Source organism: Boleophthalmus pectinirostris, unplaced genomic scaffold (genome assembly GCF_026225935.1).
Source record: "Boleophthalmus pectinirostris isolate CB_2022bp ecotype Guang Dong unplaced genomic scaffold, ASM2622593v1 HiC_scaffold_23, whole genome shotgun sequence".
Classification (NCBI taxonomy): domain Eukaryota; kingdom Metazoa; phylum Chordata; class Actinopteri; order Gobiiformes; family Gobiidae; genus Boleophthalmus; species Boleophthalmus pectinirostris.
The window spans coordinates 12,483,929-12,501,069 of record NW_026571207.1 but is presented as its reverse complement, the minus strand read 5'-3'; the positions used below and the strand labels follow the sequence as shown (position 1 = coordinate 12,501,069).

Genomic DNA, 17,141 nt, shown 5'->3' with positions numbered 1-17,141 from the left:
GATAATATGTACATTTATTTACAAATATAATATGTAAAATACAGTTATAGACAAAAATCTAAGCTTTTCCAGCCCCAGATTCATATGTGTAAAGTGTGGCACCCAATGGAAACAGCATTAAACCAGTGATTCTCTTCTCTTCTGACTTCTGAGCTGTTCTGCCAAATGAATGAAAGAGCACAGAAAAACAAATGAATGAATCTTTTGATGAAAGTTTTAATGATCAAACTTGCTTTTGGGAGATGATTGATCAGGTTGAATGAAAATTGGCATTTTGCTGAGATAAAATTTACTTTTGGAAAACTAAAATTGTGTTTAGGATTTTGCAAATTTTAATAGAGAAATGTGTCAAAACTGAAATTCCAAGTTTCTCCAATCACATTGAAACCACATTGTTATCCATTGAAATTTCAAATGTATTTGTTTAGAAACTTTTAAAGCGTCTCCAGCCTTTTTATGTTTAAAGTTACATAAATTTTTATAAGGTCAGAAAGCGTAATATACATTTTTAAAAAGACATTTAAATCAGATCTAGTTTACACAAATACTAAATACTAATACTTTTTTTTTTTGTATTTAATGTCAACAAAAAGAAGCAAGAAATTTAAACCTTACTCTTTCCATGTTTCTGTTTTGAATGTCAAATTTTTTTTTACACATAAAATGCCTTATAAAAATATTACTCGATGAAAAACCTATAATACAAATAAATACATTTTTCTTACATTTATGTGAGTAAACTGCAGGAGGAGTTTCAAAATGATATCTTTAAATGAAAGATTTTTTCCTATTCACCTGTAGTGCCTCGCCTTAACTTATAACACAGCATAATGTTTTCAGTATTTGGTTAGCGCCTACATGAGAACCTCATTTTTCCCCAACACATACATTACGTTGCTTGCAGTTGCACAAACACGGCAATGCTGTGTAGCTTTTAGTGTCTACATATCTAATTCTAAAGGCACAGAATGGCCGCCCTGTGCAGTTAATAGTGATTGTTACATAAGACTAGATTAAAGCAAATGAATAGAGCAAAGTAGCGCTATTTGAAAACATTACCAACAATAAAGTCTTTGATGGAGGAGGTAATGGTATTTCCAGTGAAACCTCTTTGAAAAGATTGCTTCTGCCTTAATTACAGGCCCATTTCAGGTTTGAGCAGGTGTTGCGGAGTTGGACATCGGATGCAAACTTCCTCTGGTATGTTTTCATCCTTCCTAAAAATACATCTTCTATATGGTAGTATTCTGTGTAGCATTCCAACTATACCCTGTAATTTCCTTTCTGTTGCAGACACAAAGCGTTGACAAGCTCCTTCTGCCAAAATAAGCAATACAAAATACTACAAGAGTCAGTATAATGTATAAGGTAATTTGGTTACATATAATAACATTAGTTACATATAATAACTTAAATAGGGATGTCTTCAAGTGCATATGACATATACATATTATAATATCGTTTTTACATCAGGAAAAAATGTTTAAACGCAAGGGACAAAAACACTAGCCAGGCTCAATTTCATGTCTCTCCCGCAACTAGGTCAGGAATCAGAATACACTAGACGCTTTGTAAGAACCCTGGAAGTTGTAGACCGTGCGCCGGCTAATCAGCAAAGAGTTGTGAAGCCATGTCATCAAACTCAAGCGCCTGTCTGTTTCCCTTTTGTGGTACAGCACAACAGTAAACAAAGCGGTCGAGATGGATGTACACAAAGCCAGACATTCTGTGTTGGCAATGATTCCCGAGATCGAGGATTTAAAGCGGGAACAAAGAGAATGTTTGGTGAATTTTATCAAGGGGAAAGAAGTTATTGCCCTTCTTCCTATGAGATTTGGCACATTACATACGTCACGACCAAATAGCAGCAATTGATTAAATTTAAAAAAGTACCCACCTACCGTCGAGCGAATGAATCCTAATGCTGCGAGGTCAGATGGTTTCCACAAAGTGAAACTGGCTGATGAATCAGGCTCCAAAAATACAAGACGTAGCAAAGATTTCTAAATTGGAATACCTCTACCTATGACATCAACATAGATTGTATAAAGAAAAGGACTAAGGGAGTATGACGTCACCCTTAGTGTTTGGCTCCAGTCAAATGAAGCTTATCAAGGCTATCGGTTACTGAAGCTGAGTTCCATATTAGCAATAGGAATTGATTTACGGACAAAATAACAACATAAAAACACCAGGATCATGTAGAACAGGCTAATACAAACATTTTCAGACCAAAATGAGGAGTCTGATAGCAGCAGCGAGAGAGAGATGACATTTTCTTAAAACAAAGTGAAATGGAAGTCAGAATCTATGAAGCCGGCTAGCAGGTTAGCTATGTCCATTTATATATACAGTAATTGGTTATCAACATGGAGTTTAAAAACACAGTGGAGCACTTCCTGTATTACCACATGGCATCACAAGGAGGAATTTCATCTAAATATGTCTAAATATGTAGGATTTGTGTGTTAAACATGTGTGAATAAAATAAAACACAACTCCAGGTATGTTTTTGATGAGGAAACAGTATAATAATATAGATCAGAAAATAGTTATGGACCCTTTAAAGTTGCACTTGTAACTAGAAAAGCACTCAGAGAGCGCAGACCTCTGCCAAGGACTACCCCCATTTTTTATATAAATTGCGATAAAATCAGTCTTCTGGATCAGATCCGGATCAGCCTTTGGAATATGAAAGAGGATCCCATTGTCCATCCCTGAGTCAAATTTCATGGGGTTTGGTCAATAATTAACCGAGATATTGAGAAACAAAATTTTTGGCCCCATTTACCACAATGTTAACTAAAATTTCAAAGTGATCCAGAATCCAGGATTTCTTCTGGATCACCCCCAAAATGAAATCAGTTCTTCCTTTTCACATTTCCAACAAATCCTGAAAATTTCATCAAAATCGGTCCATAACTTTTTGAGTTATGTTGCTAAAAGACAAACAAACAAACAGACAAACGCCGGCAAAAACATAACCTCCTTGGCGGAGGTAATAACATATGTTAGGTTTAACACCACCTAAACATTGCAAAAATAAGAAGCAAGACAAGAGATTAGAATTGTTTTCTCATGAGGAGGGCGGACAGAGAGTGCATTCACCAAGGGGCTTATTTGAGCAATGAAATGTATAGTACAAAAACAAAACAAAGTTATATGAAATACCAATATATTACACAATATAGTACAGTATAGTTTCTGACGCTGAGGAAAAAAATAACTTAACATGAAGTGGTGTACCAGAACATACAGTATGTACAACATAATATAATTATGACTGATGCATTACAAAAGATCATAGTTGTTGTACCATCTGCATTTATAACACATTATACACAACAAAACCAGACCCAGGAGCTTACATAATCATCATATTGTCAATACATCCCTACATATGTTTCTAGTCTATTATCTGCCTGGTTTGTAACATTAATCTCTTGTAAAAAGAAGGGTGCTCCATGACATTTTGGTGATATTTTATGACCCTCAAAGATTTGCCAACTATGAAAAATATGCAAACTAAAGGAGAATTGAAATGGTTACAATACTTTTTATTGTTTGTTTACAATTTGTGACAGCATTAGCAATACACTGATCGAACTCTTGGGGTTTATATATATATATATATAAGTATAAGTATATACAATCTTTTTTTCTAGTTCCAATTAACTTTTGCTTAAAGCAATGCTTCTCAATTAATTTTTGTCAAGCCCCCCGTAGGAAGAAGAAAACATTTCGTGCCCCTCCACTCCACAGAACCACTACCAAATGTGGACAAATCACACCCTCGTCTTTAGTTGCCTACATACGAGAGCAAACCTTTTAGCCTCATCTCCAAAGTGACTCCCAGGACACACGGTGCATGTGTGTGTGTGTATTCCACACTGCGCTCACCTGCATCATGAGGCGGTCCGCTCCCATGTCCTCCGCATCTTTAAAGATGTCTGTGCTATAGTTGAAGGCACTTGCATCATCCAGCATGACATAAATCATGTCTAATGCTGCAGCAGTGTCAGCTCCTCTGCAGTTTGGTACACCACCTTATATGGCGTATGGTTTACTAAAGTAGCGCTCACAAAGCAGGATTATTGTTGGCAATATGTGGCATGATTTCGCTGAAAAAACTCAAGCAGCTTGTCAGTGTGATGTCTTGAGGCAACGCCGTAATTTATCTGGCTTAATGTCCACTGCCAACCTTTTTAGGCACAGTAAACACAGCAGTCTTTCCTCGTTTCCCACCGTAGTCACACTGAAGCCAAGTGCTACCTACTCTTTACATACAGTTTGTTCACTGCACTTCATATCTCCTGCTCTGTGCTGCATGTATGTGTGTGCTCGGTGCAAAAAAACCTCCGACACACTCGTCAATGAGAGCGTCACTGCCAACTACTGTAGTGGATGTGCAATTACACTTTATTCTAGTACGACAAAAAAAAGCATGTTCCCTAAGGTCACGTGCCCCCCCTGACATTGCATCACCCTTAGACTGTATAAAAAACTGGACTAAGCTCAAATGAAGCTCGCGATGCTAACGGTTACAGGAGTGAATTTGGAGCCAGATTCCATATTAATAGGATTTTTTTTGATGGACAAAATAGCGAAAAAACAAACATTATAAAACCAATATGACAAGACTCACAGCAGAAGTTACAGCAAAAGGGACGGTAATATTCCAATGTAAGTCAATTGGAGCCAGGGTAAGAAGGAGCCAGAACAGCCCAAATGTGAACTTCCTATTTGGAACGCGGGGGCTAGCACGTTAGCTAAGTCCATTTATATATGCGGTCTATGGGCGCGTCCCACTATTTGAGAAGGACTGGCTTAAAGTAACACTGTGTAACACCTGCATGATTCCACAGAAATAGAAAGTTAAAACCATACTTCTGAACATTCCCTATAGAGATAGAAGGTTTATGCCAGACTGTGGAATATTATAGCCAAAGGAAAAACATTTCTACATTATTCTTTAACAAGCAGGATTCAGGTTTGTGGAAATGCACAGACTAAGACACTTTGGGGTAAAAAGTTATGCAGTGGGGATTTAATGTGTGATCATACAGATATTTTTCCTCATTCCCCAGTATTTGACTGAGCATCCAAATATAGCACTAAAATATACAATCAAAGAGCCTATATAAAATATGATCTAGGTTATAATGTTTTGTTTTTTGTCTTCTCATTAAAAACATACCTGGAGTTGTTTCATTCACACATATTTAGACTGTAAACACAGAACTCCCAGTACATTTTTGATGCAGTAACAGCATTATAACATGACTAAAAGCTCACAGGAATCCCTTGTGTGCAATATGGGACCTCTGAACTAGCAGATGATTTACTTTGCCCATTCCTTTGTTCCCAAGTTACCATGTTCAGCTCTCAATGCTCTGCCCGCTTTTATATGACATGTAATAACCTATGGAAGGACCCTGTACAGTAGTTTGTGCATTAGCTCTGTTTTCCACTCATGTACGTTATGTGACAAGGTGGCACCTTCAAGGACACTTTTTTTCAACTTCTCAAGCAACCTTTACGCTTGTTAAAGTTAAAGCTCCTGCAAACGTGTAAATAATTGGAGGGCTTGGCAGTTGTGTTCTGTGTAGTGGGATATAATCTAGCTAGTTGAAGTTTTTTTTTTTTTATTGTTTTTTTTTTCCCCAGAGGATGGTCCACAGATAATGCACATAAGAGAACAAGAGAGTCCAATGGTCATGTGTTCAAATTAAAAGTGATAGATGTGTCTGTGAAAGATAAGAGGTTTTCTGCACGTGTGTTCGGAATGTGATGCTGATAAGTTTGTGTACAAGAAATAAAAAAGATAACTATGACACTAGATAAATATGTTGTATTTATCAGTATTTATCAAATTAAAGGTGTTTTGCTAAATGTAAAAAAAATATAAAAATTAGACAACAGTAGCAGGAGTGTCCCCTGATCTAAAGGTTGGTATATTGAATCCAGCTCTAAAAAAATCAAAACAAACAAAACAAAACAAAAAAAATCAGAATTGGTTGAGTGATCAGATCCACTGACCCACAGGTTGGCGATGTGATTCCAGCTCCCACAGATGATGAATGCTGTCATTGTGTCCTTGGACAAAACCCACTTCACCCCCTGGTGAGTGAGTGTGTGTGAGTGTGTGTGTGTGCCTGCGTGCGTGTGAATGGGTGAGTCGTTCCTTGGTATAAAGTTCTTTTAATGCCTTGAAGGTGGAAAAGTGCTGTATAAAAATATGACCATTTACGATTTGAAACACACATTTTCAACATAAGCGGCGTCGCCCCTGACAGATCCGACCTTTAACTTGGCATGGAGACAAGCATGCTTCCATGCCCTCTAGCAGAAATATTACTTTAATTTTCAGAAAATACTTCAACTTGAGACAAGATTGACTTTTACCCTTTAGTAGATAATACTTAACTTGTAGGGGCGGCAGTAGCTCAGTTGGTAAAAGTGTTTGAACTGAAGGTTGACGGATCGAATCCTGCTCTAGACATAAAAAAAAAAAAACATCATTGGTTGAGTGATCAGATGCACTAACCCACAGGTTGGCAGTGCGATTCCAGCTCCCACAGATGAATGCTGTTGTTGTGTCCTTAGGCAAAACACTTAACCCACCTCGCCCCCCAGTGTCTGCGTACACTGGTGTATGAATGTATGAGCTTTGAGCGGCTTGAAGGTGAAAAAGTGCTATATAAAAGGTGATTTACCCAAAATATAAAGTCTGACAAATGTAAATCAAATACACAACAAATTTAAAATTATTCTTAGGACAAAATAATGTGTGATTATGCAGCCAAATGCTGTTCAAACTTATAACCAGGTGCATACAAATCTGCAGACTTCTTCTCAAAATGGATGGATATTATAGCACCCTAACTATCCATAATTGTTTAGCTTTGATTTCACAAGTGGAGCAGAGCATGTGATTGTTTTATGAGAAGAATGCTGTTCTTTGGGGCTGTCACTGCCAAAGTATGCACTTAGAAAACCTGAGTGGCTCTAGTCAAATTACTGTGTCAATACTGAATATGCTCCAGCCGCTCGTCTGCTTATTCACCCTCCGTGATCTGCATCTCACACAGCTGGGCACTGGGTGGATGGAAAATATTCTTTATTTGATATCACTACAAAAAAAAAAGAGGTTATTTTACGGTGTTACAGAGTTTGGTTTCTTGATTTTGGTTTGGTCTTCAAGCGGGTATATGGTTAAAGTGAAAAGTGGATTAAAATACATAATGAATCTAGACTTGATTTACTCCTGTTTTAGCCCATTTTTAGTCCTAGTTTAGTCCAAGTTTTGTTCATGTTTTTCTTTATGTATCGTAAAAACAAGTTTGAATAGATCCTTACTCAGTGTTGGGGAGTAACAGATTACATGTACCGGAGTTACGTAATCTGAATACAAATTATGAGTAACTGTATTCAGTTACAGTTACTGTTTCAATGAGTGGTAATTAGATTACACTTACTTTGTTGAAATAAATGGATTACACAGCGGTACTTTCCTGTTTTCAAATTTTGGGCTATACCCCCCCTTTCTTTTTTTTTTCTAAACCAGGTCTAAACCAGGACTAAACCAGGTCTAAACTAGAGCTAAACCAGATCTAAACCAGGTCTAAAACTGGTCTAAAACCAGGCCTAAAACCAGGGCTAAACCAGGACTAAAACAGGACTAAACCAGGATTAAACCAGGTCTGAACTAGATCTAAACCAGGTCTAAAACAGGTCTAAAACTAGGTCTCAACTAGATCTAAACCAGGACTAAACCAGGTCTAAACCAGGACTAAACCAAGACTAAACCAGGACTAAACCAGGTCTAAAACAGGATTTAACAGGACTAAATCATGCCGTGTGGACGTGTCTCCTCCTCTTCTATCAATAATATGTTTAATTTGGTTCAGTAAAGTCTGGGCTTTTTATTTTCTTTTAACAGACAAAACATCTTGTGAAGATATTCTCATCTTTGCTTCTCTACAGCAAATCAAGTAATCCAAAGTATTCAGATTACGTTACTCACCTTAAGTAACTTAATGGATTCCGTTACAAACTACATTTTGGGGTATGTAATCTGTAATCTGTAGGGGAATACATTTTAAAAGTAACCTTCCCAACACTGTCCTTACTTCATTCTACCAAAATAAAAAAGCAACAACACACAAGTAAAATTTAAAATATAGATATTTATTTAAACATTGTATAAAATATTGCAAAAATAATGATTTTGTTCAACTTAATTCCAGGTTATAGTGGTTGGTTACTCTTATATTCAAAGTTAAGACATTTGTTTGTTTTTGGTGTTGCATTATTGCCTTTACAGTGTTACTTGAACTGATTGGTGACACATTGCTAATTCAATTCTGCTTTATGCATGTCTACAGTAGCATAACCGTTAAGAAAATAAATGTGTACAAATTCTTGGACGTTATCGTGATATAGAATGATACAATCTTTTAGTTGACAAAATGCATCGGGGGTGTCTGCATAATAAATACTGAATCACAAGGGTATACCATAACCATAATAGAAACAGTACAGTGTTAAAGGTGCACTATGGAACTTTTCTGGCAACAGGTCCACCGCCACCTGCTTGTCATCACGAAGATTAGGGCTGGGTATCATTGAGAAGTTGCCAATACGATACATACCTCGATACAGTTCACTTTCGGTTTGATACGATTCAGTAAAAAAATCATGACTGTGATACTTTGTTAAACCACTTTTTGTGCAAAGTTCATATGAAACATGCCCATTTTAACCATCAAAACATTGAAAATGTCAAATGTTTTGCTTAAAGGGTTTCCTTCAACTAAACAACCAACAAAACTGTAGCACTGTAACAAAATAATTTAGTAAAATATACCAAAAAATACTCTTGGCTATATATCGATATATCGATACTGTATCATCACATTAAATGATACGATATATCGATATTTCAATGTTTTTGTACACCCCTAATGAAGGTATTACTGCTTTGTCTGAAATGTTCCACAAAATGGTATTATATTTTTCCATAGAGACAAACAGACCGAGTTGCAGGAAAGATCTTTTCACATTGATAATCCATGTTTTTAAAGTTTTTTCAAGCAACAAAACACTTGTGTAACTGAACAAAAACGGCAAGATAGATTTGTTTACATCTCTATGAAGACAAGCAAGTGACAGAGCCCCCATTACTCCAGAAAAAGTTACATTATGCATCTTTAAAAAGTTTACCCATATCAAAATAGCAGAATTAGTTTTTTTAACATAAATTTCTTTAGACAAGCCTCACTCTTCCATAGTCCACATCCATCAACAGTCTTGGTCTTTTACCATAGTGAAAAAGAAAGTGCAGAAAGTTGACCAGGCGTGTTTGCAGTATTCTTGTGCTAGCTTCTTGTTAGCCGGCTGACAGGACCTGACAGCTGGGGGTGACGGCTTGGGACCGCTACGTGGGCCGGCCTTGCTGTCTGCCTTCCCCAACCTGAAATGAGCATCTCTCGGAGCCTTTCTACACATCCCTGCTTTTACCAACGCATTGCTATCCTGACACAAATCCTTCTGTTTCTTTAGACTCCGCGCAATCTGCCTCCAGTAGAGTTTGGGATTGCCGGCAAACTGCGCGCACAGATTTGGTCGGGCTACATAATCACAGCTAATTCTCTTCCCCGCTTTCTTGCAGGTCACGCCCAAGGTGAAGACGTCGTCGCCCGTAGCAGCCCAAGTGCACTCGGCTTTGTCTTTGGTCACAGTCTTTCCCCTGATGGGCTGAGGGGACCTGGCTTGCCGGGGTGTCCTGGCAGTCCTGCGAGCATTGGCGAGCGCCTGGTGGGAGACGCAGGCCAGGATCAGCAGGATGGTGGCGTTGGTGAGGAAAGCCATGGAATCTGGGCTAAAACCTGCAAGCGGATAAGGAGGGATTTAGGTTGGTGACCCCAGTAGACATTTCATTCTTTGGTTTAATTCTTGGACAGTTATAGGGCTCATCTAGAAAGTTGCATTCTGGTACCTTTATAGGCTTAAAGGTGCAATACTTTTCTGCATGGAGATGTTATTGCTTTGTCTGGAATGTTTCACAGACATGGAGACCAAACCAGACCAAGTTACAGGTCAGGACTTTGGAGAGGCGATCCAACTCAAAATCAGAATGCCTGTTTTTCTGGGTATTTTTGAGCTATAAAACCACCTCTAATTCTGTGAAACTTTGCAAGCAGAGCAGTGACATCCCCACTGAAAAAGCAGGCAATGGACTCCCAAATAAAAAGTTACACAGTGCACCTTTAAGGTAAAAAAAAAAAAAAAAACAGTCTTAAAAGCATATTTTTTTGATAAGGACGATAATTATATATACAGTAGTTAAGTATGCAATAATAAATTCATCATTGTCTATGTTCACAATTCAAATAGCCTTTGGCCTATTGGTACTTTATAATGACATTACTCTGGGGGTGTTCTACATATATCTGTATCTTATGGCCTGTTCAGCAGTTACCATGGTGACACAATGCACACATTAGCAAACACTGCCAAACAAGTTGGTAGCAAGACTGTCTGAAAACTCAAGAAAAAATACAATGGATTTAAAATAGCACATTTTCAGGAGTCTTTGATGAGCGTTCATGGGTCTGTTTAGGTGTTTGATTTTCAACAAAAAGGTGACAGTGTCAAACTGAAAAACTGTTGACTCATGCTGGCTATCTTGTGACTTGTAATTTTATGTGTGAGAAACTTGTTTAACAGCACAAATCATCTCACCTGTTGTAGTTCCATTTAAATCATTTTTTTATGGTCAGATTGTGTTAAAGTAAAACTCTGATTAAAACACAATTATGGAAATCCTGGAAAAGTCATGTAAATTGAAAATGTCATGTCATGGAATTTTGTAAATACAATGAAAGTTTTGGAAAACTCATGGAATTTTAGTATCGTTCACGCAACTAGAGCATTCTGTTAAATTATCATTAGGCTATTATGATTATTTCCAGATGTGTGTGCCTTTTGTTTAAAAGAGACGACAATAAATGCACTGACAGTATTTTGAATGTTAAAAAACTATAATACCAAACCATAAGGTGAGTGGAAAGGGTTAACATTTTATAATTAACCCTAAAAGTATGATCAATTCTACACATGGAGGTGCTTTAAAGTCATGGAAACTTCTTCACTTTAGATCATCAAAAAGTCATGGGAAAGTTTTGAAATTTTGTCAGCGAAAAAGAGTGGGAATCCTGTTAAAGTCTACCAAGCCGAGAGCAGTACCTAAAGTTAGCATCACCCCCGTTGATGACATTAGCTGCAAATATTAATACACTTATGCCGATTTAAGCCCTTTCTCCACTCTGTTCATGGGTTTCAGATTCATTTTAAATTGTTAATTGCTACAGCAACGGCAGTGACCCTTTTCATCATTCTGAAGCCCATGGATAGCTGTTATATGATACCTTTAATAATAAGTGTTAGATTCCTTTTTATTACATTCTAAAATGTCAAAGCCCACTGGTTCTCAAACTTTTTCTTACCAAATATCACCTAAGAAAAGAAAGAACTGGCTTTCCGAGTACCACGAAATCCAAACCAAGTATTTAATAGAACTGTTCCAGGTTTAAACTATGGCTACATCATTGCTGCACTATTTCTAACCAAGAAATTACCCAAAGGAGGAATAAAAAGCAGATACAATTGACTAAAAATCAACCAACTATGAGAACTGTTTGCGTAAAAATAATTAGCTTTATATTCTGAACATATTTCTCCTTTGTACATGCTTCACGGTAAGGTTAAGGTTGAAGTATCTTAAATGATTTCCCCCTTATGAAAAGCAATGAGTTACACCCACACAAATAAACAACAGATAGAAATAGCTCTGGGTTGTTTACATACATATGTGTCATATGTCAAAAAAAACAATAAATACATAAATGAATAAAAATTTAAAAATAATTAAAAAGTAAAATATTGTTTTTTGGTTTTTTTTATGTTAGATATTTGCACTAGAACACCAAATAAGAACCCTTGAACTTTGCATAGTTGCATTTTTAACAACATGCAACAACCTTGGAGACCTTTGAAACATTTCACTTTCTATATGCACATACATAAATAGAAACCAATGTTCACTTCTACTCCATTGGCAACAGTCCTAACCAGCCAGTCACATATCACAAGCTCAATTTAACCCACTCAAGAAATCCTGGATCTTATGGGCTCGTATGGAATTGCCATGGAGATTAGACTGACAATGCAAACACAACATAAACAAAGTAATGACAAAGAATCCATAGCCTGAATACATCATGTACCCGTAGCCTTAGTTTGATGCATATATGCAATTTAAAGTGGTTCCCACAAGTGACTGGCCGGATCTCCATTAACATACATTATAAATTAGCTCATGCAGTATTAGCCTTTCAGATTAAACACCCCAATCCAAATGAATGAGTGGAAGAAATGAATCACAACTTGCTGTACGTGCATAACTTAAACTTTGCCAGCGACCACGTTTTAAGTAATAAAATTAGCATGTAATCAAGCCTTATCATAGAATTACCATGTAAGTACTCACCTTTTCTTAGTAGAGGCACGGGGGTAATCTTAAGTGACAGACTGCACTGATTTCTTGAAGAATTCTTGAAGTAGTCTGCAGTAAATTGACTTTTAAAGGTTTTTTTTTTTTTCTTTTCATAAAAAGATGCAAATGACTGTGAGCCTTCTAGGACTTTCCCCGGACCATCTGGAAGTACACTGTGCCAATGATGAAGTGGCTGGAAAGGGGGAAAAATGTTGGGAAAAAACTCAAGTCTAGGCAGGACAAAATCACTGTAGTTCAGTACGAGCGTCTGGGGGTGTTGTACTAGTGGCACCCGCAGGTTTGTTATGGTACTACAACAACTAGACACTTTTATAGATATAGATTATAGAATAACCTTTAGAAATGAGACTTATTGATGTGCTCTCGACTATGCAGTTCATGGATTGCATTTTTATACTGCAGATCTTAAAATTCTGGTCATGGAAAAAATAATAACAGCAGTAGCAGTAGCAGTAGTAATGGTAGTAGAGGTGGTAGTTGTCACGTATGACTGTACAGTGTATAATTCATTGCATTCTTAATCTGCAAATCTAAAAATCATGTTGTAGTAGTAATAGTAGTAGTAGTAGTAAAGGTAGCAGTGGTAATAGTAGTAATAGTGGTAGTAGATTTGGTGGTGGTAGTAGGTGTTATAGTTGTAGTAATAGTAGTAGTAGTAGTAGTAGTAGAGGTGCTAGTTGTCACTTATGGCTGTACAGTGTAAAATAAAAATACATTAAAAAAATAGTAATAGTAGTAGTAGTAGTGGCAGTAGAGGTAGTGGTGGTAGTTGTAGCAGCAGCAGCAGTAGTAGTAGTAGTAGTAGCAGCAGCAGTAGTAGTAGTAGTAGTAGTAGCAGTAGTAGTAGTAGTAGTAGTAGTAGCAGTAGTAGCAGTAGTAGTAGTAGTAGTAGTAGCAGTAGTAGTAGTAGTAGTAGTAGTAGTGTTATGACTCATGGTAGTAGAGGTGGTGGCGGTAGTTGTAGCAGTAATATTATTAGTACTAGTAGTAGTGGTGGTAGTAGTGGTAGTAGTTGTAGTAGTAGTAGTAGTAGTAGTAGTGGTAGTGGTTGTTGTGATGGTTTTAGTAAGAGTAGTATTAGTAGTAGTAGTGATAGAGTTGGTAGTTATTGCTTTTGATGTATAATGTATAATTCAAGGATTGCATTTTTATATATAAAAACAATAATAGTAGTAGGAGTATGAGTAGTAGTGGTTTCAGTAGTAGTAGTAGTAGTAGTACTTGTAGTAGTAGTGGCGTTGTTAGAGTTTTGTAGTTGTAGCAATAATAGCAAAAGGATAAGAATTTACAGTCAGTATTTACTATCTGTATTATTTATGCATTTCAGAACAGTAAAAGTAGTTCATAATAGTAATTCTGTGTTTCTTTGGATTAATTTGGGTTTTTCCATGCAGCTGTGTATAATTACAGTATATAGCATCATTATTTTCGAAAACATATTAATGTGCATTTTGGTGTTACGTTTAATGTGGTCCAGAAGACCCAGTGGAAAAATGGTGATTCGAGCCCTTCAAAGTATTGTTTGTTTTTTTGAGTGGAACTTACATGTTATTACTATGGTTGAACATAATGAAAGGGCTCCCAGTTGCTTTTAGGATAAGTTTTAGCATTTTATTGATTGATTTTATTGTTTTTAAATGTTTGAATTCCTTAGAACTTGCTTTAGTCTTCTCCCAGAGCCCCCATCTACAGATCAGTTCTTCCTGACTGACATCTCCTGACATCTTGCCCTTTCATGTCTGTAGAAGTGGTCAAAATGAAGCTAAAAACACACCTTTTGCCTTGACTTGTATCACTGTCTGTGTCCATATGCACACCAAAATCTTATTAATATTGAAGATTGTATATGGCTTGTAAACCACAACTCCAGAAATTAGATAATGATCAGATTTTTGCTGTAAACATTGACATAATTAACTGCTAAACTAGTCATATGTGATGTTACCAACTACTTGAAATTGTGTCACTGGAGCCAGGAAACAATCTTTTTTATGTATGTTTTTTTAAACCACAAAGCTAAAATTGCTCAAAATGGACTAGGAACTTTAAACAGCGGCATTTAAAAGCCATTTACAGTTAAGTAGCAAAAAGAAAAGGTTGATTTAGTATTCAGTCCCTCTTTAAATTAAGACAGGCATTTGATAAATAATGTATTTTATTTAATAACATTATTTAGTATCTTTTGTAAACATATCACATCATTCAGTACATTTCATTTATTCATAGTGTTCATGACGATTACACAAGTTATATACAAGTAAACAAATATGGTACAAGATACGCGTCCATGGCTGGCTCTGTTCACCTCATTGGTCAGAGTAGCAGTGGAGATGGCGGTGAGGTGGTGTTCTGCGGGCGTGCTTGGCTTTGTGTGGATAGCTCTGGCGGGAGGTGGTTGTGCTGTGCATGCTTGGCTGGTCAGGAGAGTGGGGAGCCAGACATTTCATTTAGATTGGAACAGTCCCAGCAATGCTTCGGTCCCCCTGAAGAGAGCGCTGTGGTTCTCCCAGCATGTTCACTGTGGAGCTGCATGAGGGAAATTAGTTGAATGTTAATGCAATGTAAAAGTATGCAATAGTTTTCAAAATAGATTTAAAAAAAAGCAACTTAATTTTTTACATTTCATTCACATGTACGCACTGCTTTTGTGTGCAACTATTTTCACGTACAATTTGTTGTACTCCTACAATCTCCTAGTAATTATTAAAAATCCAGTTTTGACTGTCCAGATTTATATAAAAATTTAATTCATATTGAAATTACACAACAGATCTTACTATTGTTATCAAAGTTTACTAAAATACTACAACACAACTACAAGTGACAATACAATTTTCAGAAATGTTATTATTTTCTGGCTCTGGCTTTTTATCAATTTTGTATTTATTTTTGGTGCTATTAAAATCATTTTCAAGCATGTGTTAAATTTCATTGTTAGTCATCTAAAACACAAATTTTCACTCACTCACCTTTTTCCTAGTCCCTAAAAAGCCCAATGACATAGGCGCAGACCCCTTGCATGGACTTCCAGCAGTAGAGCCTGGCCATCCTCTTCTTGTGTGTCTCCGGAGTGGGCGCTGGTTCCTTGTGCCCGCTCCTCTGCATCTCCCTTATGGGCCCGCTCTCTGGGTACCTGTGCCACTCTGGTCTGGTCGGAGCGGGCCTCTGCTGCACCCTTGCCTGACTCACTTCCTTTTGCCTCTCCGGTTGCCGAGGAAAGGAAGCAGCGGAGAACACCATCTGAGATTCGTCGGTGGCTTTCCGGCACATGTGCGGCTTGATCACCCTCGGAGCTTGGCAGGCGTTGTTGAGTTTTCGAAGCCCCCACATCATCTGGACGAAGTAGTGGCGAGGGTTTTTGTTGAATGAGCCACACAAGTACGGTTTACCAACATACTCACACCAATAGGATCTTTGAGGACCCTGGCAGGACAATCTAAGCTTGGTGGTCTCCCCATGCCCAGTAATTACCATGGTGCATTTGTCCTTAGCTTTGGTGTTGAACGTTATCGGGTCGTTCCAAATGTTTTGCCTTCTGTCTTGAGCGTTGGTTGCCCAGAAGGAGCAGGCGAAAAGCAGGAGGAGAAGGGAGCTGGCTTGGGTCCACATGTTGTCACTTGGTAGTTGGAAAGTTAGACTGCTCAGGGTCATGATCCTCCCAGCTATTTATTTGCGACAGAATGGAAGATTGGAGGAAAAAAAGCACAATGTACAGACAGGAGGAGGACCAAAAACACCAGTTATGGCTTTTGGAGGAAGTTGGGGTCACATGTCAAGTCAGCCAACACATTGAAAACCAAAGCTAGAGGTTATGTAATAAGTGAATAGCACGTGAAGAGTACTTTGCAGCCAGTGGCAAATTGCAAATTACAACCCTAGTGGCAATACCTTAAAATTCTTCTACTAAGTACACCTCAATCAAAAAGGCATGACAGACTTTATAATCATTTACTATATTGAGCAATCAAGAGCTCGCTTGTACTTGCAGGCAGTGAAGTCTATGCACCGTACAGCCAAAGTTATAATTTAGTACTCAACAAAAACACTTTTAGACAGCGAAATGGAGGAGCGTGAGGGGAGGTTGCTCACACATGGCACTGGCACGTCTGACGTTGGAACATAAAGTTAAAGTACAGACTGCTGCTGAAGCTGAAGAGTATAGAAAGTGTTTATTATGAGTGCTTGTAGTGGCATGGTCCAGAACGGGTCAGCTAAGGTTAAGTTTTGTTTATTGTTCATTTCTAGGAGAAGTGCATTAATGCAATGTGCACCTGCTGTGTTGTGTGAGAGATGGCAGGTGTCTTAAGGTGTCACATGCACCTGACGTGCAGCAGGTGCATGTACTTGTGAGCATCTATGTACGGTGGCATCTGTGTGTTCCATCCTGGTGCCATCACGGTTATTGTGTGTCAGATGCAACAATAATGTTTGATCTGTCAAGGTCAACCATTGAGGCTGATGTTTTGTCAGTGTATAAAGGTACTGCAGTAGTGTTTGTGGTTGAGTGAACACTCTTGTCTCACAGCCAGAAGGTTCTGAGCTTGCACGTTTCTGCCCAGTT

The 17,141-nt window shown here is 37.7% G+C and overlaps 2 protein-coding genes across 2 annotated transcripts; both read right to left on the bottom strand.

The window, feature by feature from the left end:
* Window positions 1–9,303: 9,303 nt before the first annotated feature.
* fgfbp1a (fibroblast growth factor binding protein 1a) lies at window positions 9,304–9,873 on the bottom strand. Its single transcript, XM_020917612.2, has one exon. The coding sequence runs from the start codon at window positions 9,871–9,873 to the stop codon at window positions 9,304–9,306; it is 570 nt and encodes a 189-aa protein (XP_020773271.1).
* Window positions 9,874–14,787: 4,914 nt separating this feature from the next.
* Window positions 14,788–16,383, bottom strand: fgfbp2a (fibroblast growth factor binding protein 2a). Its single transcript, XM_020917662.2, has 2 exons — window positions 15,550–16,383; window positions 14,788–15,106 (listed from the first exon to the last, which is right to left on the bottom strand). Exon 1 carries the CDS (start codon window positions 16,229–16,231, stop codon window positions 15,557–15,559), a length of 675 nt encoding a protein of 224 aa, XP_020773321.1. The 5' UTR covers window positions 16,232–16,383; the 3' UTR covers window positions 14,788–15,106; window positions 15,550–15,556.
* Window positions 16,384–17,141: the final 758 nt, after the last annotated feature.